Source organism: Terrapene carolina, unplaced genomic scaffold (genome assembly GCF_002925995.2).
Source record: "Terrapene carolina triunguis isolate 2854851 unplaced genomic scaffold, T_m_triunguis-2.0 Scaffold58, whole genome shotgun sequence".
Lineage (NCBI taxonomy): Eukaryota > Metazoa > Chordata > Testudines > Emydidae > Terrapene > Terrapene triunguis.
Window position 1 is genome coordinate 34,400,775 of NW_020664409.1, and position 14,070 is coordinate 34,414,844.

The 14,070-nt window shown below is 45.6% G+C and overlaps 1 protein-coding gene across 1 annotated transcript in view; it reads left to right on the plus strand.

The window, feature by feature from the left end:
• The window catches only part of GREB1L (GREB1 like retinoic acid receptor coactivator), a 237,564-nt gene that overhangs the window by 174,303 nt on the left and 49,191 nt on the right, over window positions 1-14,070 (plus strand). The window contains exons 16-18 of the mRNA XM_024206494.1: window positions 1,398-1,595; window positions 7,557-7,737; window positions 9,781-9,973. Of these exons, the coding sequence (XP_024062262.1) occupies window positions 1,398-1,595; window positions 7,557-7,737; window positions 9,781-9,973 (572 nt within the window). The remainder of the gene's footprint in view (window positions 1-1,397; window positions 1,596-7,556; window positions 7,738-9,780; window positions 9,974-14,070) is intronic.

Here is a 14,070-nt window from a genome sequence, read left to right on the forward strand (position 1 = left end):
TGGGTGAACACCATCTGGTCCTGGTGACTTATTACTGTTTAGTTTATCAATTTGTTCCAAAACCTCCTCTGACACTTCAATCTGGGACAGTTCCTCAGATCTGTCACCTAAAAAGAATGGCTCAGGTGTGAGAATCTCCCTCCTATCCTCTGCAGTGAACAGTGATGCAAAGAATTCATTTAGTAAAGACTGAATAAAATGTGAGGCGCCAGTCTGCCCCACTTATGCACGTTTTGTAGTGCCTTACTCCACAAGTAGCTCCATTGAAATCAATAACATAAAGGTGGCAGAATTGGCACTCAATATTTGGCCCAAAATATCTTCAAATTGTTACTTAAAATACAAAGATGTTAGTTGTATATTGCTTAAAATAAATGAACTATTACTATATATTATCTTTTTTAATGGTTTTTTTTTTTTTTTTTTTTAATTTTCTCCCAGGCACATCTTTGAGCCAAGTTTTCCATCCATCAGCACTGGTTTTTGTAATAGGAAAACTGACAGAGCCATAACTAAAATGTTACTACAAGGTTAAATTTGGTAGTAGTACGTTAAGAGTTTAGTTTATTCAGGACTAGTGAAGTGTATATAAAAGTGCATAGAATATACTCACTAACTATTTTTAAGTGTAGGACTATACCTGTTCTTTGGCAGATGTGAACATTGAAACGTGCTTAGAGAAAACATTTCTCTAAATGATAAACTCCAGGCCCCAAAGTTTTTGTAGCTAACTTTGACGCAACTCCTTCCGTAAGGCTTCCATGTACATCCATGACTAAGCTGCCTTAAAATCAGGACTTCTGCTCCACCTCGATTGAAGGTCTTTGGTCTCTCACTCACCTTTCATTCCAGTCCATTTCTATAAACAAGTGGCCAGCGTGATGCTGCCATGGTCACACACCCGAGAAGGTAAGTTCTCACCAATTGGCTTGCCACCCAGTAAATGAGAATTTTGTGTTGTCGCAGCAAAGCAGTAGGTGTCATTCCATGGGGCCAGAGCACAGCAGCCTCAGCAGTGTATGGCTGCTCCACATAAGTTGGCATGTTCAAGGAACTGTATGTGGCAAGAGAAGGTTAGAACTACATGCATTGCGTCCCTTAATGGTTGCAATTCAGGCACTGAGGTTAGGCACTGAGGTTTCACTGAGTTGCAGCCTTGTAAAGCTTCAAAGCACTTCATGCAATGAAAAAATTGCCACTACCCTGCAGAGAGCATCTTGTATGTAACCAAATTTTGATCTGAATAGTAGATTCTGTGGTGGTGATGTGCACCAGTTTCACCATAAATCTAGGATTTATTCTGTTGAGTGACTTTGATGATGTAAGCCAGAGTATTTTGAAGGCTGCTGTTTAATGTAAAATAATTAAAATTTTGATGCCATTTTTTTTTTTACTAGATTTGGATATTGACACCTTTCAAATTTATCAGCCGCAGCTTACAGTTGCCAGAAAGCTCTTGTCCCAGGTATGTGCTATAGCAGACAGTGGCAATCAAAGCCTGGATCTGGGCCACTTCAGCAAAGTAGACTTCATCATTATAGTCCCTCGTTCAGAGGTTCTGGTCCAGCAAACCCTTCAACGGATTCGACAATCAGGTAAAGGGATGGGGAGGAAAGCAATGTATTAAATCAAAACTGGGTATCTATGTACCCCTGTTATATAGTGCTAGAGGAAACTGTTTAAAAATGTATTCTGGAGGTCCCAGCTTTGTTCAGTTATTTAGTGTCACATGTAAGTTCTAAAGAGTCTACATTCACAAAATTGGACCAACTGCGTTTACTGTGTAGGTGGCAAGAGGCATTGCCATATTTACCTAAAGACTGGATGAGCTATGACCTGAGGCAACATCTAGCAGTTGAAACGAGAAAACAGGGATGAACAAATGGCTTTTCATTTTGCCCTCACAATAGTCTATTCATAGGAACACAGGCATTGCCATACTAATAGTAGTCTGTCTAGTCCACTGTCCTGTGCCCGGCAATTGCCAATAGCAGATATTTCAGAGGAAGATGCAAGAAACCCCTTAGTGGATAATTAATGGAATAACCTGCCTATTGAGGTTTCTTCCTCCCCCTATCAGTTAGTGGTTGGCTTATACTCTGAAGCAAGAGGGTTTATATCCTTTTTTAAAACTATCATATTTAGTATAAGTATGGATTCTCTATATAAATGGCTAATAATTTTTTAATCTTATTAAGCTCTCGGCCTCTGTCTTGTTGCAATGAGTTCCATGGGATAATTATGCATTCTGCTAAAAAAGTTCTTTTATCAATTTTAAACATGTTGCCTTTCAATTAATTTGATATTCCCTTGCTCTTGCTCTCGTATAATGAAAAGGTAAAGAGGAACGTCCAATGCAACTTCTCGATACATTTTTTTATATGCCTACCACAGAATCATCGAAATATGTAGGACTGGAAAGGGGTCATCTAGTCCAGTTCCCCCCCACGCTGAGGCTGGATCAAATATACCTAGACCATCCCTGACAAGTGTTTGTCTAACCTGTTCTTAAAAACCTCCAGTGATGGGGATTTCACAATCTCCCTCGGTAACTTATTCCAGTACTTAACCATCCATATAGTTAAGAGTTTTTCCTAATATCTAACCTAAATCTCCCTTGCTACAGTTTAAGCCCATTACTTCTTGTCCTACCTTCAGTGGACATGGAGAACAATTGATCACAGTCCTGTTTATAACAGCCCTTGACATATTTGAGGATTGTTTTCAAGTCGTTGTCCTCCTCTCCCCGTTCCCCCAGTCTTCTTTTCTCAGGACTAAACATGACCAATTTTTGTTAACCTTTCCTCACAGGTCAAGTTTTCTAAACCTTTTATCATTTTTGTTGCTCTCCTCTGGACTCTTTTCAATATGTCCATATCTTCTTTAAAGTGCGGTGCCCCAGAACAGGACACTGTAACTGAGGCCGAGTGCCGAGTAAAGTGAGAGGTTACCTTCTGTGTCTTGCGTACAACACTCCTGTTAATACACCCCAGAATACTTTGCTTTTTTTGCCACTGCATCATATTGTTGCCTCCCATTAAATCTGTGATACATTGTAACTTCCAGTTCCTTTTCTGCAGTGCTACAGCCTAGGAAATTATTTCCTGTTTTGTAGTTGTGCATTTGATTTTTCCTTCATTAAGCGTAACACTTTGCATTTGTCTTTTGAATTTCATCTTGTGGATTTCAGATCAATTCTCCAATTTATCAAGGTCATTTTGAATTCTAATCCTATCCTCCAAAGTGCTCTAGCAACCTCTCCCAGCTTGGTGTCATCTCCAAAATGTATAAGCACACTCTCCACTCCATTGTCCAAGTCATTAATGAAAATATTGACTAGTATCAGACCCAGGACAGACCCTTGTGGGAGCCCTCTAGATATGTCCTCCTGGTTTGACAGCGAATCATGATAACTACTCTGTTGTTTTTTAACTAGTTGTGAACCCACCTTATAGAATTTCATCTAGACCAGATTTCCCTAGTTTGCTTATGAGACTATCATGTGGAACTGTGTCAAGTGTTCCTGAAATCAAGTCTTCTAGTTTATTTTCCCCATAAAAACTAAAACAGTCCCAGTCTTTTCAGCGTCTCTTGATAAAGAAAGCCTCCCATACATCTAATTTGGTTGTCCATCTCTGCATCCCTTATCTTTCTTGATATTTTTGAGATAAGGTGACAACAATTAAACACATTATTTGAAAAGAGGGTGCCTCATTGATTTATATAATGGCATTACTATTTTCTCTTCCATTCCTCATACAGTCTAACACTATGTTTCCTATTTTGCTGCTCCTGTGCACTGAGCAGAGGTTCTCTCTCAGCTGTTCTTTATGCTCAAGTTGAATATAATAATTCCCAAGACAGCTTACAGGGATTGCAGGCATGGTGCTTCTGTACTTCCTGTCCGTTGGAGTAGGCTGGAGGAATATGTCAGCAATTTTAGTTTTACCTGAGAGCAATAGAAAAGATTGACCCAATATTGGCAAGAGGCACCTGTAAACTTATGAATTTTTGAAGGGGATGCCCAAGTATCTTTTTCTCAGGTATCCATCTAGTGGGAAGAATGTATTAGCCAAGTACAGGGAAACTAAACTTAGTGTCACTGAGTCTGACCCAACTTAATGCCATATTGAAGATTCTTATATAGATCTAAATGATTTTTTTCTAGTAATGTTATGAGTCTCTGGTCTGCTCATAAATCCATCCCCTTCTTGGAGGAAATCTAGAAGTGGGGAAATAACTTTCACTCACCACCGTGAAATTAAATCTATCCCACTAACGCCTTGTCTACACTACAGAGTTTGGTTGAAAAAAGGCAGCTTTTGTCGAAAGAACAGCAGAGGCATACACACTGCCATGCTACTTTTGCAGAGAAAACTCTCTTGTTTTGCCAACAAAATAAAATCACGTTGACGAGAGGCACAGATCTTTTTGTGGCCAAGTCATATTGACAAAGTGTCAGTGTAGACACCGCACTTAGTTTTGTCACAGTAAATGGCCTCCAGGAGCTGTCTCTCAATGCCTATCCTGACCATTCTGATCAGCAGTTCAAACTCCACTGTCTTGCTGCCAGGTAAACAAGCATCCACCCTTCCCCCTTTAAAGGCCCAGGACTTTTTGAAATTCCACTTCCTGTTTGCTCGGCGTGGAGAGCCCACATCGCATCTTCCCAGCTGACCATGGCGGCTCCACGCAACAAATGCTCTCCCTCTTGGACCACTGCGAAGCAGTTGGATCTGCTTAGTATATGGGGAGAGGAGGCTGTCTAGTCCCAGCTTTGCTCCAGTTATAGGAACTTCGATACCTAGGGGCAGATTTTCCATGGGTTTTGTGAGAAGGGCTACGAACGGGACACGGTGTAGTGCCAAGCAAAGGTAAAGGAGCAGAGGCAGGCGTACCAGAAGGCAAGAGAGGTGAACCATTGCTCTGGTGCTGTGACCAGAGCTGCTGCTTCTCTCAGGAGCTGGATGCCATACTTGGCAGTGATCCACCTGCACCACCAAGGACCCTTCGGAGGGGCTGGAGGCAGCAGACAGTGGACCTAACCCTGAGGACAAAATTGTGGATGACGAGGTGGAGTTGGAGGATGTTGTGGAGCCCACGAAAGGGTCGTGTGATGTTGTGGCGAGTCAGTAACTCTTTTCCACTCTGGAGGGATCTAGTGCATTCCAGCACTCCGTCTTCGGTGAGCATAATGCAGGAGAGGAGACCGCTGGTAAGTGATCTTTTTGAGTTGATGCTGTTTGGTTATATGATGTACAGCTGTCCTTTGCTCTGTATACTGTAGAGGTGGGTGAATGGATAGAAATGTGCAAGACTAGCTGTGTTTTAGTGTGCTTCACATTCCCCTGTGCAGCTAAGCAGTGCAGCAGAACAGTGTGTTGGTGCACACCGAGATTTCAGAGGAATCCTCCAGAGAAATCTTTAGAAAACTTTCCTGGAGGAACTTGGCAATCACTTGTGCAGGGACCAAAGTGGCACACAGGCGAGCAGCATAGGGACCAGGTCTGAAGCTGCACGCATGCAGGAGATGCACCCTTTCATCCTTGCTTACCCTCAGGAGTGAGATATTGGCTTCAAAGTGGTGGTAGAATTTACAGTATTGTCCCGTTGCCTTCACTGATCCCCTGAAAACATCACCTATATCCTTTGCCCCATCTTAAACACCTGGGCCGAACTCACCATGTTTAGGGTGTTCACTGAGATGTGTGCATGCCAAGGGACAGTGAGAAAGTGATTAGTATGTTAAAAGAGGTGTATTTTACTATAATGATTCAGTGCTGTACGTGAACTAACAATCATGCGTCTATGTATTGCTTCTTGTGCTTCTGCAGATGTGGCCTTCAGGGGAACCTCCTACGCACTGGAGAAGTGCCTCTGCCAGATGAGAAAGCAACCAAGGCAGAGCAAGGAGGACATGTTCCGAGAGGTGATCCAATCCTCTGAGTCAGAAAAAAAGAGAACACAAGGAGTTAAGAGAAATGGAAAGGCGGGACAGAAAGGACAGTGAGGAGCACATTATAAAGGCCCAGGAGCAGATGATAAGTGATGGAGGAGCAAACAGAGATGTTGAAGTCCCTAATCACGCTCCAGGCAGAACAAATGCATGCTCGCCCACCCCTGCAGCCAAATCAGAACTGTTTCCCCTGTTCTCCCCAAACTCTTCACGCACATTCCTTGCAACTTCCTGGAACATCTTGGTATCCCGTCACTCCACCCCTTAGGACAACTTCCAGAATGATAGCTGGATTTACTCACAGCTATGACAGCCTCCCCTGCCCAATACTGTTATCTCCCTACACCAACTCTTTTATGTGTGTTAATTGGTGTTTAATAAAAACAAACTCTCTGAAAGATAACCAATCTTTATTTGTGTCCTACACATAGTGATTGCTGCTGGTATTAAAACATACATGCATTTTAATAATTTGCTTACTACAAATCCCACTCAGGAATCATCACAAGTTTTAGGCAAAATAAGAAAACAGAAATTAATGAAGCATGGCAGATTGCTTTATAGAAATACACATTACTGGAGCTCATTATCAAAATGTTGCCTCAAAGCTTCCCTGAGTCAAATTGCCCACCGTTGTGCCCCTCTAATAGCCCTGGTATCTGGCTGCTCAAAATCAGCAACCAGGTGATCTGCCTCAGCGCTCCACCCCTGTGGAAACTTTTCATTCCTAGCCTCACAAAGATTCAGGAGTGTGCAGCAGGCTCCTATGACCATGGGGAATGCTTTCCTCATTAAGATTTTTTTAATCTGCCAAACGTACAATCCATGGTCATTCTGCATCTTCTCAGCCTATTGTTGAAGTGCTCCTTGCTGCTGTCCCTTTACCCACCTCTACAGTATACAGAGCAAAGAACAGCTGTACATCATATAACCAAGCAGCATCAACTCAAAAAGATCACTTACCGGGGGTCTCCTCTCCTGCATCATGCTCACTGGAGATGGAGTGCTGGGATGGGCTAGACCCCTCCGGAGTGGAAAAGAATTCCTGACTCACCGCAACACTGCACGACCCTTTTGTGGGCTCCACAAATGTCCTCCAACTCCACCTCCTCGTCCACAACTTTTTCCTCAGGGTTAGGTCCACTGTCCGCTGCCTCCAGCCCCTCCGAAGTGTCCTTGGTGGTGGAGGTAGGATCACCACCAAGGATGGTGTCCAGCTCCTGATAGAAGTGGCAGCTCTTGGGTGCAGCACCGGAGTGACGGTTTGCCTCTCTTGCCTTCTGGTACGTCTGCCTTAGCCCCTTTATCTGCACTCGGCACTGCACCATGTCTCGTTCATAGCTCTTCTCACAAAACCCACAGGAAATCTGCCCATAGGTTGATATGACTTTTCCACAAAAAACTCTCTGCCTCTCGTCAAGGTGATTTTATTTTATCGGCAAAACAGGAGAGTTCTGTCGGCAAAAGTAGCACGATAGTGTGTACATATCTCCACTGTTCTGTCGACAAAAAGCAACTTTTGTTGACGACACTCTGTAGTGTAGACAAGGCCTTATTTGTAGATAAAGGCAAAGGAATTTTCTTTTTTTCTTTTTGGAAGGTGTTCTTGTTGACTTGGGCCTAGAAGAGAATGGGACAGCCTATCAGAGAGCTGAGAAATATGTAGTACGGCTAGACAATGAGATCCAAACAAAGTTTGAAGTTTTTATGAGACGGGTGAAGCAGAATCCATACACCTTGTTTGTGCTGGTTCACGACAATGCCCACGTAGATTTAACAAGGTAAGTGCTTCACAATAGCAAGGCAAAAATTTATTCTACTGTATATTAATACTCAGGATTTTTAATAAAACAAAATTATGATCTCAGCCTGATGTTTCCTTGTGCCCCAGCCATTTAAAGATTCATAAACAGAAGTCATCATCTTTGTCCATCCTAGATATTTTTTAAAACTATCATTCAGATTCGATGTAAGGTGGGGTCAACTTTAGATTTTTAAATCCCTAGCAAGAATGCTCCTAGGGATCCCCCGTCATCCTTTTCTCTGCATAGCCATTCTCATCCAACTTCTCATGTCTTTCCCAGTCCCATTTCTTTCTCATCTGTAACTGAGCAGAGTAGAAGAGAGACTGATAATCTTCCTTCCCTCCCCCCCATCCTACCTTTAGCCACAAACCAATACTCTAGAACAAAGGAAAGGGCGAGTTCCCCCCCCCCCACCAAATCAGATCATCAGGGAGGAAACTGGTCTCCATTCTTCTACCTGTACATCACTGCACAAACAAACCACTCACTGTAATGCCCAGTGGCCAGGGCAGGCTTAGGAGGCAATCCAGAGCAGTAGTCCAGTGTGCCTGGGTGGTCAGGTAGCCGGCAGGTCAATCTGTATTAGAGGCAGTCTGGGGCAACGGTCAGAGTTCTTGGATGGGTCAGCAGCTGGAAAATCCAATCCATGGGGCTGGGTCAGTGGGTTGGGAAGGTGAGATCAGATGAGGTGGTGAGGCAGCAGGGGAAGTGAAGCAAGGCAAGGTGGTCTGGTGAGCAACCAGTTGGCACTAGTCTATTGCTCAGACAGCTGCTTCTTCCTCTGTATAGGTCGGGTACACAATAAGAGTGCTGCCTGTCCATCCAATCAGAGGTTTGGGATGTGACTCCTTTGGGCTTGTAGGCCTTTAGTATGAAGGCTGTTGGTCGCGGGAACCTGTTTAGGACATTGCTGTGGTATAGCAGCTAAGGCTGCTACTTAAGGACCTGCTGGGCCTGGGTTCAGTACCAAGGTCCTGACATACCCAAACCTTCCCCATGTTAGTGAGCACAGTAGTTAATGTTGTTTAAGCCTGAGTATTTTTGTTTTGTTTTTATTTGAGTAGCCTTACAGAAAATATAACTATTTGCCACAGAGAGATAATGAGGGTCATTTGTTTTCTCTTCCTTTAAATACAACCCTGGTTACTTTAAGGTGAGAATTCTTAATATCAAAACAATGATAAAGCATCATGAGCATGGAGGGTAAGTGTCAATGTTTAATCTGAGTGGCACAAAACACAGAGACTTTCTCTCCATGTGAAGTCCCGTCATCACGTCTTTTGGGAAATGAAGGCTATAAATTATACTGCCTTGCTCCATGCAAGAATCATCAAAAATTCTTACTTGCATAAAGACAGAGAGAATTTGACCCATGAGAGCAAAATATATTCCTTCTTGTTTCACTGCTCAAGTATCCAGGTACAGTCTGTATGGTTTTGGGACACATTCGGACTGTAGAATTTTAGTAAACAAAATGCACTCTATTTTTTTCTCAAAACCAAATTAGTATTATATTTTTATTGTGGTGCCAAATATGGAATTCTCCTATATCTTATTAGGTTTGTTGAGACAAGTGAGTGTTATGTCCACCTACCAGCAAGTGGAGACAGGAAATCAAACACATTTTATGCCCTCAAAGTCCCCTATATAAGGACTGTTTCTGGTTGAGCAATCCAGTTAATTTTTGTCCCTGCTCCCCCACCTCTCTGCCCCCTCCTCATTCATGTAACAGCCTGGTCCAGCTGAGACACGTCCTTCTCTTTTTAGCTTGTTTTTAACTTTTTCCTATGTTCTAATCCTTTAAATTGGCAGGCTGATTTAGTGCTTCCCAGTGGGGGACTTCGCTCCATTATTTCTCCCACACTCTTGGGCTTCTCTATATAGAACACCTTGCTGATGTTCCTTTTCAGAGTCTGATGACCTGGGGCTTTTGGGTCCCTGTTCATCTAGAGATTTTAATGTTACCAGTTGAATCTGAAGGCGACAATAAAGCCATTCTGTGTGTTTTTATTTCCACAGTGCCATCTCAAGTTCTCTAACACATGGTGAACCCAGTCATGGACTGGCTGATAGAGTTATTAACTGCAGAGAAGTCACTGAAGCTTTCAATCTCCTGGTCCTCCAAGTCAGCTCTTTCCCCTATGCCCTGCAGACACAGCAGTCCAGAATAAGCTCCAACAACGAGGTACATTGGATACAATTTGACAATATGGTAAGTGTGTAACTGTTAAGCTAAGAGTTGTAGTATACTCTTACATTTGCCACATTCTAGAATGTGTAACCCAGGGCTTGTCTTCACTACCCGCCTGGATCGGCGGGTAGAAATAGATCTCTCGGGGATCGAATTATCGCGTCTCGTCTGGACGCAACAATCGATCCCCGAATCGACGCGCGTACTCCACCAGCCCAGGTAGGAGTAAGCGCCGTCGATGAGGGAGCCGCCGCGGTCGATTTGCCGCCGTCCTCACAGCGGGGTAAGTCGGATCGGATACGTCGAATTCAGCTACGCTATTCGCATAGCTGAATTTGCGTATCTTAAATCGACCCCCCCTCCCCCCGTGTAGACCTAGCCTCAGATATATAAACAGAAACCTGTGGAGAAATCTCTTTTCCATGCTGTAAATTGTTTACTACCTGAAGTTATAGTGGAGTCCCAGCCTTTTTCTCCTTGGGGCCATCGGAGGCCGAGGTGGCACTGATATTTAGACTTAGAAACAACATTTTCCTTTGCCCTGATAAAGGTCTATTACAGGGATGAGCAAACTCCGAGTTTGAAATTTGTTGAACCTCCTGAACTAATTTTAGGTATAAAAAGGCTGGCAGAACTAATATTTTGGTGAACCTTATACACTATAGGTATGGCCTATACTGCACTATACCCTTTTATTATTATTCTGGATCCATGTACATAATGACAAATTCCTATATATTAATTACACTGTACCTGCATTGCATGAGAAATAACTGCAGTGCATTTACATCCGTAAATGCTCAGTGTATACTCATTACATAGTTCTGTCACTTGAAAAATACCAATATTACAGACCTATATAAGCTAAGAATATGTATTTCTTAGGCCAGGTCTACACTACAGACCTATATTGGTATAAATACATCACTTAGGGGTGTGAGAAAACCGACCTAACCCTCAGTGTAGACAGCGCTATGTCAGTGGGAGAACTTCTCCCATCAACATAGCTATTGCCTCTCAGGGAGGTGGATTGACTATGCTGACTGGAGAAGCTTTCCTGGCGGCGTAGTAGCATCTTCGCTAAAGCACTAGAGTGGCTCAGCTGCACTGGTGCAGCTGTAGCACTGTACGTGAAGGCAAGCCCTTAGTTAATAGAGCTGAATGACCACCAGTAGGCCAATGATAGCGTGAGTTTAAAGCAAACTGATTTTGCCCATAACCAATCTATAGTCATGACACTAGTGCTTACTATTAATGTCATCCTAGTATCCTTCCCTTGTATGCAAGCAATCACCATAATGCTAGTAAGTAATGCTTATATCAAGGAGACTTCCTGACATTAGCTTTTCTGGGAGGAACTGTATCTAGAATTAAAACTAAAAGCACCTTAAAGGGGAAAAAAATACAAAAGACAGCAACCCATGATTAAGCTTGTTTTGTAATAGGTAAGTCATCCCTGATCCCATAGGAACACAGGAATGTCCATACAGGATCAGGCCCAGGGTCCATCTAGTCCATTATCCTGTCTCTAACACTGGCCAGCACCAGGTCCTTCAGAGAAGGTGTAAGAACCCCCCAGTAGACATAGGTGGGATAATGTTCCCCTTCATTTCATTTTATGCTGATCTCTAATAAAGACTGGCTTAAGCCCTGTTCATGAGGGTTAATCCCCTCCAAAATTTGTATTAGCATTAATTATGATAATTCTGAATATTCTTTTAATCCATAATATTAAATCCCAAATATTTCCTGCTAAGACTAGGAATAATGTTCTGGAAAAATTTGTCTGTCTCTCTCTGTCTAACAAACTTAATCAAATGTTAAATTAGCAGCAAATATTTAACATCTTGTTTTCGATGGAAGAAGTCATAACTGGGAAGAATGAAAATCAAAGATATTTTCTCAGGAAAAATACTTTCTGTTTCATAATACAGGATAAATGTAAATTGTCTCTAACTTTCATTCTTCTTCGAGTGCTTGCTCATATCGATTCCAATTAGGTGTGCGCGCGCTGCGTGCACGATCGTCGGAGAATTTTCTACCCTAGCAACACCCGGTGGGTCGGCTGTGGAGCCCCCTGGAGTGGCGCCTTCATGGCGCTGGATATATACCCCAGCCGACCCAGCGCCCCCTCAGTTCCTTCTTACCGCCCCTGACGGTCGTTGGAACTGTGGAGCGCTGCATAGCTGTTCTCCACTCTCCCTAGCTTATCCGGTTATTTCTGTAGATAGTTGTATAGTGTTAGATAGTTATTCATCTTACTTTTTAATAGTTATAAATAGTTAGCGGGGGTTAAGGGGGTTGTTCTCCCCTCTTTTCCCCCCGGCGCATAGCCGGGCTCATGCCCAAGGCTCCTGGCTTTAAGCCGTGCGCATCCTGCGCTAAGCCTATGCCTACGAGTGATCCGCACAACTCGTGTCTGAAGTGTCTAGGAGAGTCCCATCAGACAGATAAGTGTAAGATCTGTAAGGCCTTCAGACTGAGAACCAAAAAGGAGCGGGACTTTAGGCTTAGGCAGCTCCTCATGGAGGCGGCACTTAGCCCGGATCCTCCATCGGCGCGTCCAGCCCCGGCACCAAGCGCCTCGGTGCGCAGCGCCCCTGCGGCACCGACCGGTACTGCACCGCGGGCAGAGTCGGACAAGGCCTCACGGCACCGGCCTCTTTCGGCACCGCGCCCACCACAGGGACCTCGGCACCGGTCCTTATCTCTGGGACACAAGAAATCCCGCAAGGCGCAGGAGACTGCTGTCCTGAAGACGCCGGCTCCCCCGGTGCCGGGGGTAGAGCCGCGTCCGCCTTTGGACTGCCAGAAGCAAGTGCCTGCTACACCGTCGACTCCGGCACTGCGGCCGTTGAGTCCAGTGCAGACTGGATCACCACCTCGGTCGGTGGTGGAGCCTTGTCTTCCGTCCACCCCAGAGACCTTCGCGACGGCGAGAGACCTTATTGCTCTCACGGAGCCGGCACCGCCCCAACCACCGGCACCGTCGGCTCCTCGCGCAGTGCAATCCAGGGGCAAGCCTGCCCTGGTGCGCCCACCGTCTCAGGACGTGGACTCACGGCACCGCTCCAGGTCTTGGAGCAGGTCCCGACGCCGCTCGCAGTCCCGGCGCCGACTATTGCCTCGGCACCGGTCGTACTCGCGGCCAAGATCTTCTTCGCGGCACCGCTCTACGTCTCGGCACCGTCACGATCATTGGTACCGATTGGACTCCAGACGTAGTTCCTGGCACCGGTACGAGTGCCGCTCGAGTTCGAGGGGCCGCTCCCGGTACCATGTCTACTTGCGGTCATCCTCGTCTAGGTCCAGATCCGGATCTCGGCACCGACATGGCCACCGGCACCGATCCCGATCCCGGTACCGTTCACCGGCACCGCGCAGGGACAGATCACCTCCGGACCGGCACCGATCGGCACCATATCATCTGGAGCCGATTTCGACGCGTTCGGCACCGCCTTGGCCCTCGAGATCAGCGTCTCGCTCCTCCGATGGGGCCTCGAGATCGGCATACCCTCCTCAGGGTCAGGCTGCTGCGGCTGACTTGGGCCACTGGCAGGAGGTGGCGGAGGACCCTGCACAGGGACCTACGCACTGGTCGTTCTGGACCCCGTGGGCGTATCACCAGGCGCAGGGGGCTCCACCATCAGCCTCTCGCTCGGCACGCTCTGAGCCCAGGGTCCCGGAGGCCACTATCTCCCGCCCTCCCCCAGGGGGCATGGAGGCTCCCGTGCCTACACCACCTGAGGCCCTGGACCCAGGGGCAGGTGATGCTCCGCTTCAGGGACCCTTGGAGCAGGACCCGCCATTAGACCCCTTGCCACCTGAGGCATCCTCCTCATCTTCCCCAGATGAGGCTGTGGTGGGCACAACCGCCACAGGTCCGCCCCCGATAGATCTTCGTGCCCACCAGGACCTATTACGTAGGGTGGCGCGTAATATGGATCTCCAGGCGGAGGAGATAGTAGAGGTGCAGGATCCGGTGGTGAGCATCCTCTCGGCTGATGCCCCATCCAGGGTGGCATTGCCTCTGATTCGGACGATTCAGGCTAATGCCACTACAATATGGCAAACTCCTGCCTCTATTCCACCCACAGCCAGAGGGGTGGAAAGGAAGT